The sequence below is a fragment of the Labeo rohita genome, chromosome 6 (genome assembly GCF_022985175.1).
Source record: "Labeo rohita strain BAU-BD-2019 chromosome 6, IGBB_LRoh.1.0, whole genome shotgun sequence".
Lineage (NCBI taxonomy): Eukaryota > Metazoa > Chordata > Actinopteri > Cypriniformes > Cyprinidae > Labeo > Labeo rohita.
Genome location: NC_066874.1, coordinates 25,951,121 through 25,971,131, shown reverse-complemented (window position 1 = coordinate 25,971,131; position 20,011 = coordinate 25,951,121). Strand labels below are relative to the sequence as shown.

Sequence of the window (20,011 nt, the reverse complement as noted above, 5' to 3'; positions counted from 1 at the left end):
CTATGTTTATATTGTTTGTAAACATTTCGCATCAACATCAGGTCTATTTCTATTCTCGCTCAAAAATGCAATTTTATTTTAATTTAACCATCCAGCAAATGTTGTAAAATATTTTGATAAATTACTGAAAAAAAGACCTTTTAGATTGTTTAAATGATTGTATTAATCGGTCAAAATTCTTTCTGTTAGTAAACGGTTAACCGGGTAAAATGAGCATCCCTCCTGGACACGGATGAGACCAGAAGCCACACCCATAAGATTTACAAATGGCCTCATCCGCTTTTACAGGAAAAACAATCTGGCTCTTGATTTACTGAAATGTTTTACTGAATTAACTGCAAGTCATTACATTCATCACGTTAGAATAGAATAGTTAGAAATCAGAATTGTTAAAAGGAATCAGAATTATCAGATTCTCATGCCTACAATAAACTCAAACTCAAATGCAACTACGGAAGCTCAAATCTGCGTACTTTTACAAAAATCCTGACCGCATGTAAAATTCCCTTCTTATGTAACTTTAAATAAAATATGTATCTGCCGATGGAAAGTCCTTTTCAGCTTAGAAATATATAGTCAGCTGTTTTAAGACACAACAGCTGCCTTAGGACAGCTACACACCGCGCTTTGCTGTGATTGTTTGTGACAGGAGACGAGGGCTTCTGGAATTTGGTGATATCCTTTTTGTGGGCCACTTTAGTCCTCAGAAAGCCTCTGGCACAATAACACTATGTAAATAAAGTTCTTATCATATCTTGGCTGTAAACATTTGCCTGTGATGTTTAATAACAACCAAAAAAAAGCTTCAAAATACCTGTTTTTTCAGTCAGTATTTGAGTATTTTCTTAAATTAGGTGCATCTGAGTTGAGTGATACTGTAGGCCTAGTTCATGTTTTTGTTTTGTGGGGTTAATTTCCACAATTTAGCCTGCATGGGTTTGTTTAATCACTTTGTACATTTGCAGTGAGACATCCAAAAGCATAGCAAACTAAAGTTTTCCGATATTCTATCATCATTTACTCACCCTCATATGTTCCACAGAAGAAAGAAATTCATATGGGTTTGGAAAAACAAGAAAGTGAGTAAATGATGACTGAATGTTCATTTTTAGGTGAATGATTCCTATAAACGAAAGCACTTGAAAATTGTTTCCCATCACTCCAGATGCCAAATCTACCAGGTATAGTGCAGTTCCTCACACATAAAGACAAACACACATGATAAGCAGCTTCAATCGAGCGCACAGCCGCCATTGATCCACAAAACGGACTGATCCTCAGAGGTTTCCAGTCAGAACTGAGCATCATGTTGTTCTTAATCTCCACACATCGGATCCCTGTAAACAACTCTCTCAAACCCTCTTGGACTGCAGTACTTCACAGCTCTGGTGAGTCAGAAAGGATTAAAAAAGGAGAAATGACTGCGTGTGAATGAGTAAGTATGGTTTCTGTGGCGGTACCATCACGTAAGGAATATGTGTGTTTAATTCAACTGTGTGAAGTGCAAGCCTATGTTGGTATTACAATAAATTATCATTTATTGCATGCAAGTATGCATATGTAACATGTATTATTGTGTCTTTTTTAACCTTTAAGGCTGTGCTAAGAAGCAATAATAAGCAGTTATTTGTACTGTACTCAACACCCACACAGAGTATGAGTGGGGTTCAAAATCACTTCACACTTAGCTTCATTATAGCAACATAAGCCATAAAACACAATCATACGATCACACTCACCGCCCGCCACAATATTCATTCAAGAAAGTGTTTTTTTTTTTATGTGCCAAGCCCGACACAGCTTTATCAAAGAGCTTTTAATCCAGTCTGGGGTGGCTTGCTCAAGCTTATCTCCTGACGGAAAAGCAGGGGAAGGAATCAAGTGCCAAATCAGGAACCGTAGTGGAAACACAAACGGGGGCACACACTCCTCAGTTCAAATGCATTTCCGCCTTTTAAGTAAGCTTCAATAAACTGCACATTTTTCGCTGGCCCACCAACCACCCCCCCAAACACACCAATAACACCCCCCCAATCCACAAACACGCAAAATGAGGCCACCAATGTATGATTGCTCCCAGCTGTAGACCCATGAGAGGACTGGAAAAGAGAGTGAGGAGGGAATTCTGTCAGTGCACTGAATGGTAGGACAAGGATTAGCTCAAAAGCTCATTGCCAATGATTCTGACCTCATTAATCTTGCATTATTAGCCATATACAGGAAACCCAAACCAAAAGATCTGAACAGAGTGCATGTTCGACCAGCCTTGAACATTTAATTTGGACTTGGCTTTAAAGGATTCTGTCATCTTTTACTTTCCCTCATGTCGTTCCAAACCGGTATGTCTCTCTTTGTTCTGTCAAAAACACATAAGGTACCTTTTTTGAAGAATATTATGGCTACTTTTCAGCAAATTTTATATTTAATGAAAGCGAGCGAGGACTGGTGCCATCAAAAACAACAACAAAACATGCTATAATATAATTATATACTGTATATAAAAATCCATATTCCCTTTTGAAGTCAAATGACAGTTTTGTGTGAGAAACAGACCAAAACTTGCGTCATTATTCGTGGAAAATATTATGTTTCTCAATGGTACATTCAAGAGAGAGATAGTAATGCATCATTTGTGAATTCAGTTTACAAAACCAGTCTGCGTGATTTGTGCTTGAATTGTATCGTTATGGTTTTAAAGTATAACTAGGATTACCTGGATATAATTGTTTAAGTCAGCATGAAATGAAAATTTACCTTAAGGTCACCTATTATGCCCCTTTATACAAGATGTAATATAATGGTACATTCACACTGGGCATCAGCACCAACACCTCCCGTTTACTTTGAATGGAGTGATGTCAAGTGTTGCCAGGGTGCCAGGGTGCGAGGGGCGAGGATGCCTCTCTAGGGGCACAAGTGCTGTGAGCCAAGGAGGATGTAGACGTTAAAGGAAGCCGTCGCACCTAGAGCCCCGGACCTCAGAGGGGAGCGTGCGCAGCCGCCGGACTCCGCCCCTTACCTGGACCCTTCCCTTCCGAACACTGCCCCTCCTTCACGGAACCCCCAGCACGACGAGGATACCAGATCCCCTGTTTATTTTGGACACTTTATTTACCCCTTTTTGGACATTTTTATTTTATGGCAGGTCGCTGGCGTTGCTCGTGGCAGAAGTTGAAAGCTTATCAACTTTTCGAGCGTCAATGTAGGATCGCCTTATGCAAATTCTCTAGCACAGACACTAGCCACTCCCCATCATGCAACACCATAAAAGTAATGTGATTGGCTGTTGTCGCTATGATGGCTGCGTCAGCACCAAGCTTCAGACACGCCCTCCATCAAGCGTCGACGCTGACGCCCTGTGTGAACGTACTGTAAGTCTCCAAGGAGGATGCCCTGTTTATTTTGGACAGTGACAGAACTGTACCTTTTTTCTGAGAGTGTACATAGAACCAAGTCGAGTCCTACATTTTTTTTTTTCCCAGTAATCTTTGCACTCGGACGTACATCACAATATGGAAGAAAAGACTTGTCGCTACTTCTGATGCATCACAGCTTTAATGGGCCACTAGAGGGGAACATAATTGTGAATAACTTGTCTGTTGGCTATGCAAAACTACAGTGTAACTTGAAAAACAGCGTATGTAGTATATAAACAAATTTTATTGTACTTTATGGGTCTTGGCATCCTTTTTGAAACTTCAAAGCATTAGTAACTGCATGGGAAAGACCAGTCAATTATTCTCATTTTGTGCTTAACCAATGAAAGGAAGTCACACAAGTTTGGATTGCCATGCGTATGAGTAAACGATTTTTCATTTTTGGATGAACTAATCCTTTAATGTCTAAGTCTGAGAGATTCACTTTCCCAGCGCATACGATCCCAAGGGCTTTGGCACATTCTCTGAGAGGCTTGGCAGTGAGTGAATGAAGGCCGGAGGTGGAAGGCAGGTGCTGCCGTGCGAGGAGCGGAATGCAGCAGGAACATACTGCAGGACGGTTTGATTTCAGGCTTCTATCCAATAGGCTGCAGCAAATGTAGTCTGCATGCTGTCACACTGACACCAGAGCTGCATCTAACCCCAAAACATCACCACTTTCAACACTTCTCTCTTATACTTAAAAAAATGCATATTTAGAGGCAGCTATAAATGAATAAATAGATGTGAGAATGAAGACCAGTCAATGTGTGATGACTGTAGCATTGGTTAAAAAAAAAGTCCTGGCAGATTGTAGGCACGGCTTTGTCCTACAGGCAAGTGCATGAAATTCATGTATAATTTATAACAATCTGTATGAATTTATATATTAATAAGATTATGAATTAATACACACATCACTTCAGCATGTATAAAATATTCAGTATTAATTACTTAGCGTTTAATATGTTGTACAGATTAAAAGACTATAGTGAACCACATTACATGAGATGTCAATACTTTAATATACATTTATGTTCCTCTGGTTGTTAATCACATTGCATTTTAGTACTTTAGAATAGTCATTTAAATTAAACTTGTTGAATTCTGCTTATTCATGTCACTGCAACATAAGAATTTTTATATTATTCAGATATCAATACAGTTTTATTAATTTTTTTATGTTTTATGTTTTAGTGTTTTAGTCATTTAATTTTGTTGTATGTTTTTGTCTATAATTTTTTTTTTAACTAAACAAAAATGAGAAATGTTGTCTTGGAAACTACCTAAAATAAAATAACATTAATGTTTTTTTTGTTTGTTTTGGCTTTAGTTTACTATAATAACAGCACAAATTAGTTAAATTAAGAACAGTGTGTAAAATAAAAAATAATTGACAAAATTCTGATTCATCACAAAAGTAAATGATTTTGAAAAAAAAAAAAAAAAAAAAACGTTTTGAAAATCAAAAATAGCAGACATTTTATACACAAGAATGTCTTTTCCACCCTCCTTTACATCAATTCAATGTGTTCTGTCCTAAGCAAAATGTGAATGCATGCAACCATCACAAGTTGGACGCCCTCAATGCATCCCTTTCCAGTGCTTTGCCATCTATGCATTAAAAATCTGTGTGGGCAATGTTTTTTGGTCATTTCAGCCTAGCAAAACAACCTAGTGGTCACAGTTTAAATTACTTTCCATCAGCCAAGCCATCCTGCAAAATATATGCAGAAGCCTTGACCCTCATTCATGTATACTTTAGAAGTAATCTATAGCTGGTTTAATGCACAGAGACAGAGCTGAACTGCAGAGGAGATTGGATTAGCATTCAGGTACTGTGTGTTGCAAGTCTCAGCAACAATACGCATCAAATGAGACTGCAATAACAACACATGCAGGCCAGGGAAGGAGGCGAGATAAGAACAGGAAATAGGGTGAAAATAAAGCTAAACGTGTGCAAACACACACAAGCGCACAGACTTTGTGTTTTGACTGGTAAAGCTCAGCGTGGATGACAAGTCTGCTTTGTGAAGATAGGAAAAGGTGTTTATTGACTTATAACACACAGACACCAACACACAAACTGCCATTAATGACACTATTGTAGACACCTTCTTATCTCCTCTAGACATGTCATGATGTGTTTAGAACTAGTTAAAGATAGACAGGGGTCTTTTAAGCAGGGATTTTTACCTTTATAAATAAACAAATAGACAAATAAGTGCCACATATTTGTAGATCAAATAACTTAATTATGTTTAATCTTGCAAAGTAAGATCTTACTTACTGCCTTTGGTTGCTGTGGGCAGTCAATACAAAGAAGAAGAACACATAGCTGGGCATACAGTATATTATTTATTACACATCACTCCTGAATAGAATACTTGAGTGAATCTCAAGAAGTAGTTTTCTAATGTAATTAGAAAATGCATTAAATTGATCAAAATTGATAGTAAAGACAAAAAAATGGTTGGCAATGGTTTCCCCATGACTAAACGAGACGATGACGAGACAACAATAAGGTCAATAAACAATCACTGTGACTGTATCAATACTGCTGTTGAGACTAAAATGTATTTTAAAAAACAAAAACTTTACCAACCTCTTTTTATTTAGTCAAAAAAGGAGTCAAAATATTATTGCAGACTGCTGTAAAAACCTCTACTACATGGGTTTTAATGTGTGCGGTTGCCAGATATCAAGAGTCTCTGTCCTCAAATCAAACATTTTGAGCAAAAAAAAAAAATAAAGAATTATCAGTTAAACTATACAGCATTATGGAAATGTAATTTTAATTGACTAAAACTAGACTAAAATGCTTAGACTTTTACCCCCCGGTTTCACAGACAAGGCTTAAGGCCAGTGTTGCCAGGTTTTCACAACAAAACCCGCCCAATTGCTACTCAAAACTAGCCCAAATCTAGGCCAATCGTATTTCAAAGGGGGTCCCACGGTAAAATCACATTCCTGGGGATAAAAATCAACCTGCGGACATGAAAAACAACCTCTACTACGCGGGCTTTCATGTGTGCGGTTGCCAGATAACAAGAGTCTCTGACCCCAGATCAAACATTTTACACTACACAGTTACACTATAGAGCATGATGGAAATGAGGTTTTTTATTGACTAAAACTAGACTAAAATACTCAGATATTTACCCCCAGTTTCACAGACAAGGCATAAGACCAGGGTTGACTGTTTTCACAAAACTAAACTAGACTAGGTTTTTACTCAAAACTAGCCCATTCCTGGGGGTAAAACACACGTTATTTTGTGGGTTTGCCCAGGTAAAACTCACATTCCAGGGGCTAAATATAACATTATTGGGGTCACAACATTGCGGACATGAAAAACAACCCACCGCATCAGTGTTAAAGAAGCCCAATTCCGCAGGAAAACCACAGACTTGGCAACACTGCTTAAGACTAAAGTGCATGTTTGAGCTGTCTCAACTGAAAATATCTTGCTCTGACATATCTTAAAATATGTGAGTGCTGTTGTTCTGTCTCAAGATGCACACCTGTAATGTTTTCTTCGAAGGCATTTTTCTAAAAGCTGCTCAAATATCTTAATTTAACTAAGGCCTAGTCCTGGCTTATGCTAAGCCCTGTCTGTGAAACCGGGCCTTAGTAGACTAAAAAACTTGACTAAACAAAAACAGGACAAGGTTGACTAAATATGATAATAACTAAAAAGTACATCTGACACAGGACTAAGACTAAATTAAAAATAGCTGACAAAATGAGCACTACATTATACACATTTATTTGTGCAGCTGTAAACAAAACCCTGCAGTCAAATGTTCCCTGTTTCTGCATACTACAGCATTTTGTTTGTGAAGAGTCCAACTGATTCTGATCTGAAAGAGCATGAGTCTCTCTCTCTCCACTGAAAAGACAAAAGTTAGTTGTGGATGCATGCAACTGTTTGTGTCTGCATTTGTGTGTGCGTGTTTCTTAGCATGAGTCAGCTGAGCTTGCTGTGAGGCTTGTATCAGCAAAACTAAAACCCATAAGCTGACAAAATATCAGAGAAAAGAGGAAGGAAAAAAAATGAAGTACAAAAACAGAAACAACTACAGAGAATGACAAGGCCAGACGCAGGGCCAGGAGTGCAGCAGCCATTGGCGCTGCCGTTCCTCATTGTTGTCTGCAGTAATGTAGTCAATGGTGCAGTGAGACTGGCCCCGGGAGCAAGCAGCAGACGGCCCTCCTCCACCAGCTGCTATTAATTAAACCCCGCCAATCCTGCTGCAATACACTCGCAAAACAAACCTACCAACAGCAGATTCATAAAGTCAGTCTCCAAACATCTAAAAGAGGTTTTCACCTCTTAAAATTGATGTATTCACTTTTGTCTCATTCCCAGAAAAAGATAAAATCTAGCTTAAGCTGTCAGAAAATGTTTCTACAGCCATATTAGAGCTAGCATTGGTGAAATCCTTTATTTTTCACAGCCCACTATGACCAGTTGAGGTCTTGTTAGCAGAAGTTTTACTGCAGACTCAGAATCCAATGTTGGCTTGATGCCACATGAGCCAATAATCACCCGCTGATATCAACAGTAGCTGTATACTGCATTACTGAAGCGTTTTTACTACATGGTTTTCTAAGCTAAATTAGTTCCTCTTGCCATTACGGTCAATTGAATCAACATATGAATTCTATAAAACGTTGTGTATTCTCCCTATCCTACAAAATTGAAACTGGAACAAACAAAAAATATTCTGAACAACGCTGCAACTGTTTGTGTCCAAATAATTAAAGTCAATGGGGTCCAAATAAAATAGTGGATGCCACTGACCTTCACTGACATTGTTTGTGTTCCACAGAAGATTTGTAGGTTTGGAACGACATGACTTCTGGTTTTTGGATGAACTATCCCTTTAAATTTAAAAGAGAGCAAGGTTTGTCTGATAAGGAGAGTTGCTCAGGTAGAGCAACATTTTTAAGGTTGGATAACCTAAGGGTCAATTTGTCTAGAAATTGGAGAAATTAACTGGCAATCCTGGTGTAGCATGAAGAAACGTATGATTTCTTTTGAGGGAAGACTCAATTCAAAAGGGTATTTAATTTAAATTAACAGCCAAAGATAACATCCTAACGCATAAAACGCTACAGGCATTTAACAACTTCTTAAAACTTTGTGGAAAGTAGGGAATGAGGAACATCCCTTGTCTGAAGGACGATTATATCCAACAGCAGGAGAGAGATTTAAAATTCACCAACAGCTATTTCTACTCTGAAAGAAAAAGCACTGAGACAAATGGTGAGGCAGACGGAGAAATGAAGAGGAGATGTAATCTGGCATGCACAATTAAAGGAACAGCTCACCAAAAATGTTCTCTCACCATGTGCTTACAATCATAATGTTTGAAACCTGTATGGTACATTTTTTCCATCAAGCAACGAATGGGCATTTCTTTGTAGAATCTTAATGCTGCTATTGTTCATACAGCAGTAGTTCCTAGTGAGGATAGCTTTCAAGCTACAGAGGAATCACAGAAGTAGACCATACTACATATTCTAAAGCCAGATAATATACTTGTGTGAGGAAGAGACAAATATAGGTCAGTTTTCACTGATAACGTTTGTAGTGTTTTTTGGCAGGAGCTGCTAAAAGTGTTATCAGGCATTTCTACTTTTGTGTTCCAAGAGGGAAAAAAAGCAAGGAAAGTAATAAATAATGACAGAATTTTAATTTTTTTTAGGGTGAACTATGCACACTTGCACATATCAATAAAGCCTCACCTCGGGCCGCGGATCTTTGATGAGAACCTTTCAGCCAGTTTCTCCAGACTGCGAGAATACTCCAGTTGAATCTCAGCTTTGCGCCGGAAAAACTCCTGCAGGTCCTGCAACAGCTGGATCCGAGCCTCTGATTGCTGCTCCAGGCACTTGAACTGCTCCACCAACTGATTACGGATCTCTGAGCAACAGAGTACACATAAACATATTAGTTTGACTCAGGACAATTCTGGACATGTACATATACAACGCTAGTTGCATTCAAATGCACCTTCTCTTATCAAATAGGCTGAGGCATGATTTAATGTAGCTACTGACTAAAGAATTTCCATGATTATTCCAGTTGTTTGTGACTGCTAGATACAAATTTTGGGAGTGCTTTTGTATTTTTTACACACATGGAATAACCATTTAAGTTGCTTGCAAAACTTAAAATGTATTCCATCATCGCAGAGTATATATCCATCCAATATAGATATGAAGGAAAACATTCAACCACTTAATAGGAAATCTGTGGCCAAACTGGTAAATATTGGAGAAATATAGATATAGATTTAGCAAATATAGAAATATAGATTTAGCACACCAAGTCAGACCCATGCTTTGTCTTTTAATAAAACAATTGGATAAGACTGATAGACTGATAGAATGGCAGAAAGAACGATAGATGACAAATAGAATCATAGATACAATGACAGAACAAAGGATAAATAGAACGATACATTGAAGGATAGATAGAATGGCAGAATGATAGAATGATAGAATGACAGACAGTGATAGACATCGATAGATAGATAGATAGATAGATAGATAGATAGATAGATAGATAGATAGATAGACACAATGACAGAATGAAGGATAAATAGAAAAATACATTGAAGGATAGACAGAACGATAGACAGAACAATAGAACGACAGAGAATGATAGATAGAACGATAGATAGATAGATAGATAGATAGATAGATAGATAGATAGATAGAATGACAGAACAATAGACTGAACGATAAATAGAACAATAGAACGATAGAACAATAGAGCGACAGACAGAACGGCAGATAGAAAGATAGACAGAAGGATAGATAGAACGAGAGATAGAATGATAGATAGAATGACAAACAGAACAATAGAAAGAACATCAGACAACAATAGACAGAACAATAGATATAACGATAGAAAAATAGACAGAACGATGATAGAACAATAGAACGATAGACAGAACCACAGATAGAATGATAGACAATACAATAGACAGATAGAACGATAAACAGAACGATGGACAGAACAGACAAAACAATGATAGACAGAACGATAGATAGAACGATAGAAGGATAGACAGATGGAACGACAGACAGAACGACAAACAGAATGACAGACGATGATAGACAGAATGATAGACAGAATGATAGAACAATAGACAGAACTATAGACAGAACAATAGATAGAAAGATAGAACAATAAAATGATAGACAGAACGACAGATAGAACGATAGACAATACAATAGACAGAACGATAGAACGACAGATTCTCAAAAAAGAAGTAATACAATGTTAGAGTCACCTTCATGTAGCAGCACTTTCTGTTATTCAGAGAAACTAATATTTAAGAACAAAGCCTGTTTTCACAGAAAAATCATTGACTTGTAGTTAATTGCAAAAAAAGGTTTTCTGCCACAAACAGAATGTGTTTTGGAACTGACAAGCTGTTCCCTCAGTGCTGAGAGAAAGAAAATCAAGAATTATACTAATACAACAGCGAAGTACATGTTGGTTGTACAGCAAGTCGTGTCCCTCGGGCAGCCAGTTTTTACGGTGGTAAAGTGAAGCTTCTTTCATGTGCCATTTCAAAGAGGCCTCTTTTGCTTCAAAGACTTCCTTTGAGGGAATAATTCATTATTTGAATTCCCTGCGCTAAGGTTAACAAAACAATTAGACAACAAAACAGCAACTTGACGACGTAAATCAAGCCTGACACAGAGAAAGCTTGAAATCAAACACAACGTTAAGGTAGACAATTTATTGGAAATAAAATAAATCCACTGCAAAATTGACTGACTTGAGTAAAGCAGCTCAGGTCGAAAACTGTGATCTGCTGCTAAAGCGAAGCAACACATCAATGCACCCAGTCAAGTTGTCAAGTGTGTCAAATACCTGTGTTCACATATACAGCAACACTTCTGAGCTACAAGGAAAGAATTAACCATTACATTTAACTGCAAAGACTGTCATGGTGTTGAAATGGGAGGGCGTTCTGTTTTCTTGTGATATTGTGCTGCGATGGCGAGCCACAGTGGAGCAGTACAATCCTCGGTTAACCACCGAACCTGAATCTTCCTTTAGAAGTGAGGACTACCGCCTGCTGGCACTATTTGTGGTAAAACCCATGTGGGCCCTATTTAGAAGCAGCATACATACTGAAAAAAAAAAAAACGTAGCGTGTTGATAACATTCTCACAGACTCCCTGAAAACTTCAGCTTTTCCTGTTTTTCATTCTTTCGCTCTGCTTTTTCACAGTTTTTCTCAGCGTGCATTCGTGTGACAAAACAAGAGAGCCTAGAGGAACGCCCCAGAAACATCTGACACCGTTTCGCATGAATGGCAGGCAGGACTTTTTTTGAAAATACTCTCATAAAAGGAGCAGGTTTAAAAACCTGCAGCAGCGCGCGAGCTGAAAAATAGGTCACGTTGTAAGCGAGCTTCTCACGGAGACCCTGAGCAATCACAGAATTATTCACAAGAAAGAGGATTCCAAGTGCGCTGCGATCACTCTGTGGCTTTACTTGATGTCTGGAACTCATAGCTGCTCTCGGAGGAGGAATGCTGCGAATTTTGGCCCTTCAGCCCCTGTATAACACTGTGAACTGGTTACTTTAGAAGCACAGAATTACTTAACAGACGGATTTCTCCGGAATACCCTCGTCTGATGAGACCGAACTCTGTCGCAACCTCCGCTTGCGGATAGGCTCAGCGAATAGCTGAAGGATTGTGTCACACAGTGGTCGATGCACCCCTGAATTACACTTTAAAATCAAACGCACGGGTTAAGACCATCTGATTTCAATGAAAATAAATAGCCTGTCTCTCATATTAGCGAGCTGTGATGACTAAGCCATCTGAATAAATAGACATGATGGATCCCTATTATAGACTATATGAAAAGTAGGGTCAAGAGCCAAAAATACACAAAAGATCATCTAATTATACAGCCAACAAGCTTAACCTTTAATTTAACAGATAGTATCTATCAAGATACTATAAATGATCTTATACTATAATTATCAATAATCTTATATACCGTGCGTCACTTACTTCCCCTCCCCCCAAACCATTGCCATCTGAGCTTTGGGTTCATTTGTCTGTATGGGTGGACTTGAAATTGGGTGTTATAGAGATTCCTGAAATGTTCTTTGTAATTAAATCTCACGAGACGTGCCCTCAGTAGGTGTTGGTCTACAATTGTGGTTGCCAAATTGTGGTCTCCAGAAACTCTGGTGGTCTGTACAAATCCGTCATGAACACCAAGGCTGCATTTATCTGATCAAAAATACAGTAAAACGGCAATATTGTGAATCATTATTACAGCTTAAAATAACTGTTTTTATTTTAAAATATTTTGAAAAGTAATTTATTTATGTGGTGGCAAAGCTGAATTTCTTTACTGTCACTTTTGATCCCAAACTTTATTTCCCCTCACTTTATTTGTGACCCTGGGCCACAAAACCTTCAGTACTCACCCCCTTGTCATCCAAGCAGTTCATGTCTTTTTATTCAGTCGTAAAGAAATTATGCTTCTTGAGGAAAACATTTCAGGATTTCTCTCCATATACTGGACTTCTATGGTGTCCCCAAGTTTGAACTTCCAAAATGCAATTTAAATGCAGCTTCAAAGGGCTCTAAATGATCACAGCCAAGGAAGAAGTGTCTTTTCTAGCAAAACGATTGGTTATTTCCTAAAAAAAAAAACACAATTCATATACTTTTAACCTCAAAAGTTTGTTTTGTCTAGCTCTGCATGACCTCTGTGTATTCCGGTTCATGACAGTTAGAGTGTGTCAAAAAACTCCCATCTCATTTTCTCTTCCAACTTCAAAATTTACAGCCTATATCATTCGCTGTTTTACCCTTTTTTTAAAGGGCGTTTGATCTTCTTTGCATGTTCACTTTGTAAACACTGGGTCAGTACTTTTCCAGCAATGTAGGATGATTTTGAAGTTAGAGAACAAAATGAGATGGGAGTTTTTCAACATACCCTAACTGTCTTGAACCGGAATACACAGAATTCACACAGAGCTAGACAAGCATTTGAGGTTAAAAAGTATATAAATTGTATTTTTAATTTTTTTAAATAACCAATTGTTTCACTAGATAAGACACTTCTTCCTTGGCTGGAATCGTTTAGAGCTTTTTGAAGCTGCATTTAAACTGAATTTTGCAAGTTCAGACCCGGGGGCACCACTGAAGTCCGCTATATAGAGAGAAATTCTGCAAAAAATGACTTTATGACTGAAGAAATTAAGACATGAACATCTTCAATGACAAGGGGGTAAGTAAATTATCTGCAAATTTTATTCTCCTTTAAAGGCGATTTTCTTAATATTTAGATTCCAAATTTTCAAATAGTTGTATCTGAGTCAAATATTGCCTTATCCTAACAAACCATTCATCAATTGAAAGCTTATTTATTCAGCTTTCAGATGATGTATAAATCTCAATTTCAAAAAACTGACCCTTATGACTGGTATTGTGGACCTGGGTCACATTTGTACATTTTCAAGTATTACAACATTTTATGACCCCAAACTTCTGAACAGTAGTTTTGGACAAAAGCGCAAACATTTGGCTGAGTAATCAACTGAAATAATTAACTGATTGCATAAAATAATTTGTGGTAAAGGTTTTTTTAATTGTCTCATTTGAAAAATGCAATTGTGTACACAAGCATTTGGTCTGACTTCTCAGCTGGAAAACAGTTGGCAATCTAGTTCATTCCAATGAAATAAGAACAAAACAGCAGTCTGGAGACATTAGGGATAATTTGTACACCACTTAAAACTGCAGGTAATTTGTTCTGAAATAGTTTGCATTTTCTCCAGTTAAGTGATCCAGAATGGATTTCTGCAGAATCTGAACACCCACCATTCACAGTTCATTCGGCCTGTTCCTTTATTAAATATCATGGCTAATTTGATCATGCTTTCAACTGCCATCAGGACTGCAGTATTCCCAGCTCTGTTTAACACATTTCATGATGCTGAAATCCATTCAGCAGTTTTTCTTCCAAAAATCATCACAGAAAATGTTAAAAAGCTCTGCAGAATCCATCTGGGAACAATAAAACTGTCGTCTGAATAGCACAACAAGATTTCTGAAGTTTATGAAGAAAAGTGTTTTCTCATGCATATGCAAGGGTCCTACGTTTGATGGTGCCATGGAGTTGCTGTCTTGAGTGGGTTTTAGCACATTGCTATTTAGTTTCTACAGTGTTTTGGCTGCTTTCTAGCAACCATCCAGAAGACCCTGTGAGCCACTTAACAGAGTCACAAGATTCCACCCACAATAATTTCATAACCTGATCCCTAGATATGACTTCTAGAATGTAAGTCAATAATGTTTTTCTCATTTTAATGTCTTGCTTAAAAAAGCAGCAGCACAATATCAAAACAGTCAAGTTAGGCCAAGTTCCATTGTGCTTTTGATACAACAAGAACATCAACAAAAGCATCATCTGACAAAACCCTCACAGTTTCAACAAGCGACATTCTTCCACGCACCATTTGCACAAGAGTTCATTCAATTCACTTCTTTACAATGTTGAATTGGAGACTCTGGCCCTTTTCAAGCCAAATAAATCAATACCAAATGGTTCCACCAAGTAATAAGCACTTAGAGTTTTACTGCAACACAATACCAGTGACGTGGACTTTATATGACACTGAAAGCTCTCCGTTCTTGGTCTTTGCATGTATAATGCACTTATATTCCCAGACAAGCCCGTCTTTGAGTCTCTGCCGCCTTCTAATCTTCACTGTCTCCAAACCATTCCACTAGTGGATTTGTGTATTATTAGATTCGATTAAAGAGTCTCTATCTTTTTATCGTGGATACTACTCATCCACTGATCTCTCAGTCTCTCGCTCATTACACACATTAATAATCCTCTTCAGATACACAGTGACTCAGACGCTGTTGTGTCAATGAGACACTCTCTGTGCTGGAAAAGGGCAAACACTAGCCTTGGACAAAGAGAGGAGTGAAATGTAGTCACAGGAAAAATTTCAGAAGATAGAAAAGGGTGTTGTTTACCAATTGTCTGTTTGTCTTCTAAAAAGCATGTGAAGACATGATTCATTGGCATACTTCTAAAGCATTAAAAGGATAGTTCACCCAAAAATGAAAAATTTGTTATTAATTACTCACCCTCATGTCGTTCCAAACACGCAAGACCTTTGTTCATCTTCAGAACACAAATTAAGACATTTTTGAAGAAATTGAAGCTTCTGACCCTGCATAGACAGCAATGTAACTACCATTTTTAACAAAATAATGACTTTATTCAACAATTTCTCCTCTTCCGTGTCAGTTCTTGATGCACTTTCTTGTATATTGTTGAATAAAGTCATTAATTTTGTTTTCTTCGCTCATAACACGTATTCTCGTAGCTTCATAAAATTACGGTTGAACCACTAATGTCACATGGACTATTTTAACAATCCTTACTACCTTTCTGGGCCTTGAACGTCTCAGTAGCATTGCTGTTTCATCAAAAATATCTTAATTTGTGAAGGATCTTACGGGTTTGGAATGACATGAGGATGAGAAATTAATGACAGAATTTTCATTTTTGGGTGAACTATCCTTGTAAAGCATAGAGTAGTTTTCACTTTCCATTCGCCTTTGTAATCTTTAAACTAAATTGAATAACTTCGCATTTGTGACTGCATGCTACTACGAAAAAATACTTAGGAGCATATTTGTGTTTGTGCTGAGGGAAGCTTCAAAGGTTTCTACGTGTTTTTGCAGTGATGAGTAATATATCACAGATATATCTCACGAATCCTTTCATTAACAAACTGTGGACAGGGAATAAATAATAGATTCCTTGTACAGTGTAGAGCTTAAAAGTTAAAAGTTAATATTAATTGACTTACATTGTCTGTCGAAAACAAAATTCCCTGATTTTGCTCCATTTCGTCATGGAATCAGCCGTTCGAACGAATCAAACGAATGAATGATTCAGTAATAAAATTAGTGACTTGCTGTCTCCTACTTGTGTTCTTCTGTACTACCTATTAATTTTAACAAGTTAATACTGATTTAATTTGATTGGCAACTTATTCTTCTTATTCTACTTGTTCTTATTCTATTGCTTTAAATAAACATTTTTAAAAGCTTATAAACATTTTTTTTATTTGACATAAAATTCATGACATATTCTTTGCTTTAAATGCCATTTTTAAAGGCAAAAAAATATTTTCCTTTGACAAAAACATGACTTTAAGTCAAATACCACCTTGTAATGGGAAGGCTAATTTTTGATCAGATATTTTGATTATTGATTAGAAGGTGCTCCTGAAATCTTTGACTGTGCACAAGTGCTCCTAAAAATAAAAGTAAGCATAGAGCCTTGATTAAATAGATAATGCTACCAAACATTCCCAGAGGATAAAAATCAAGCCCCATCCTACATTTTTTTCTCACTGAATATTCTGTTTCACTAGGAAATATGTCACATTATTAAAGTAAAATGGGCTGCTACGTGTTTAAACGTGTCTGATTTCCAATGCCAAATTCTTGAATTATACATTTAACGTTAAGTATCATAGTATGTCAGAGACTCGCAGCATTATTTTTGTCCTAAATGTTATAAAGTCTTCTCTGAGGTTAATATATTTCAAGAACATTTGACTTATAACTGAGGGCACAGCCCATTTAAATAATTCATTTAACCAAAGACACCTTGGAAAACTGTGATCCGTATTATTCAGCAATTTCCGACCAATGCATTATACATGTAGCTTGTAGCAAACAGTAGCTGAATCAGCATCTTTTCCAATCACAGCTCACTGCTTACCAACAGTAGCACAACCACAGGATGTATGAGTGGGCACGGGGTCATTTTCCAACATTATTTAAATCTTTGACGGTGTTCTCTTTCTCTTCCCTGTTCCCTTTCTTTCTCTCTCTCTCACTCACTCCACCTCTCAGCACTCCTTTTCTCCAGCCATCTGTAAAGCAAGTCCACTGCAGCAGTTTTGCAGAATTCACACCGAAGGTTACATAACACACACCGCAGGCAATTAACTTCAAACTGAATCTGATAAAGCCCCCCATTGGTTCTATTAAGGCCCATTCATTAATGACAGCAAACCTGACCTTACGAGCCTATTAGTTAACTTATTAACCCACTATGAGAAAAGGTGAGAACAGACGTATGGTGCAAGATATGGATCTTTCTTGTGGAAAAGATCCAGCACTCTAGAGAATAGAACTGTGGGTGACATTTGAGCTTTAAAGCATCTTCCTAACAGTATAGGACTTTGCAGTCCATCATCAGCAGAATAGAACTCTTAAGAGTCGCCTAAAAGGCCACAGATTTATGTTTATGTGTTTATAATGGACTGATATACATTATATTCGGCTGCCATGATGGAATTTATATGATGCCATTTGCCCCATAATGCCTTGGATCATTTACGTGGCATCATTTTTCAAAGCCTCTGATGGGTGGTTATATGAGGGCAAACAGCTAGATCATAGCTATCCTGCTATCATGGAGTGCGTAATCAGAACAATGCAAACAAGCTAATATTAAAGCAAGTATGCTTTTTATACACTTGCAAACATAATCAGAGCATCTACAGTAATGTTCAAAAGTAATGTTTTGTCTCTCATGCTCAAAAATACAATACAAACTGTAACATTGCGAAATAAAATTTGCAATTTAAAATAACTATATTTAATATATAGTTATATAAAAAACTATATATAGCTATATAAAAAAATACATGATACACATATATACATTTACATTAAGGAAAATATGAGTTTTATTAATAATCAGAAATGCGTCTTTGCCTTTGGTAACAGAGGGAGTGAATGGTTTAAAACAGTTGGTGGGTAGCAGGCATAAAATAAAAAATAATAATAAAATAAAATATAAAGCAAAATTAAATTAAATTAAAATATTAAATTCAATTCAATTAAATTAAATGAAAAATAAAATAAAATGAAATGAAATAGAACAAAATATAAAATAAAATACATAATAAAACAGAAAATGTAAAATAAAGTATAAAATTAAATCTAAAGTTAAATTAAATTAAAAATGAAAAAATAAAAATATAATTAAATTAAATTAAATTAATAATAAAATAAAATAAAATAAAATAGAATTAAGTAAAACAGAATATATATATATATATATATATATATATATATATATATATATATATATATATATATATATGTATCATGTATTTTTTTTCTAATATCAGAATATTAGAATGATGCTGAAAAATTAGATTTGATCACAGGAATAAATTAAATTGAAAATTATATTCAAGTGGTTATTTAAAATAGTAAAAATATTTCACAATATTACTGCTTTTGCATTATTTTGGATTAAATAAATGCAGGCTTGGTGAGCAAAAGAGAATTCTTTTAAAAAATCAAAAATCTTACTGTTCAAAAACTTTTGACTGGTATTGTGTGTGTATATATATTGTGTGTGTGCATATACACACACTCACTCAATATTATAATTCCTGATCAAAGCCAATTAGTCTCGCACAATCTTTTGATTGCCTGCCCTATACAAATCATTAATGTGTGCAAATGTCTTCCTAACTCCACATGGAAAGACTATTTAACATCTGCACTCCACGACTGATGCAGAGAGCCTGGGACATCAATTAACTGAAACTGGGTCCATGAGACAATACTGCAGCAATATCACTGTCCAGGAAGAGGATAATATAATTCTGTCCTTCCATCCAAGCAGACAAATCCAAAACACACACTAAATACATGAACACACACAGAAACAGGACGCACACACACACAAACACACGAGCTTCCCATCTATTTAACGCATTGATTTCTCCTCCCTAGCTGAAGTATTACCATCAGCATCCTGTGTCCATGTTATATGATCTTCCTTCTTTAGAGAACTCGAGACATGTCCCTTTTAGAGCTGGGCCTTCAATCACAGCTGTCTCCATGCCAGTCCCACTCACAGAGAAAAATGACTGTACACTGTCTCTAAGGCAACGCATGGGGTATTCTCCCAGAAAAAGGTCTGAGGAGAGATGGAGGACGCAGCCGAGATGTTGACACGTGCACATTTACACAAGGAAACATGACAAGACAGTCATCTGACCTCTTTTGTTCTGGCTGCCTCTTGTGTGGAACCAATTTTTAGCCTTTCTTCCCAAAAATGTCAAAATTGCAGTGCTCATTTGCAATTATGTCAGCTGCTGGTTAAGAGCATCTGGGTAAAGACAAAAAACATGAACACTGGCCGTCCACACAAATCCGGATCCTTTTATGCTGGCTATTGTGCAACAAAATTGAGAATTTTATTATTCAGTTAAACTTTATTAACCATGTATATGGCGTTTCCTCTAATAAATGATTTTATAGCATTACAACAGTAAAACAAGACAAGCTGTAAATACTGAATTACTCACATGTGTCAATACAGTTCAATTCAACAAATGAAAAGTGTAATAATAATAATGTTATTCAGAAAAGTTATTTTAGTATCATCAAGATCCTATTATAATTGTAGTTTTTTATTTACTTTAATTTTTAAATATTTTTTTATTTGTGGATTTTCCATTTTCA

The 20,011-nt window shown here is 36.6% G+C and overlaps 1 protein-coding gene across 1 annotated transcript in view; it reads right to left on the bottom strand.

The window, feature by feature from the left end:
* The window catches only part of srgap3 (SLIT-ROBO Rho GTPase activating protein 3), a 108,658-nt gene that overhangs the window by 73,607 nt on the left and 15,040 nt on the right, over positions 1-20,011 (bottom strand). The window contains 1 exon segment of the mRNA XM_051112515.1: positions 9,171-9,348. Coding sequence (XP_050968472.1) covers positions 9,171-9,348 — 178 coding nt within the window.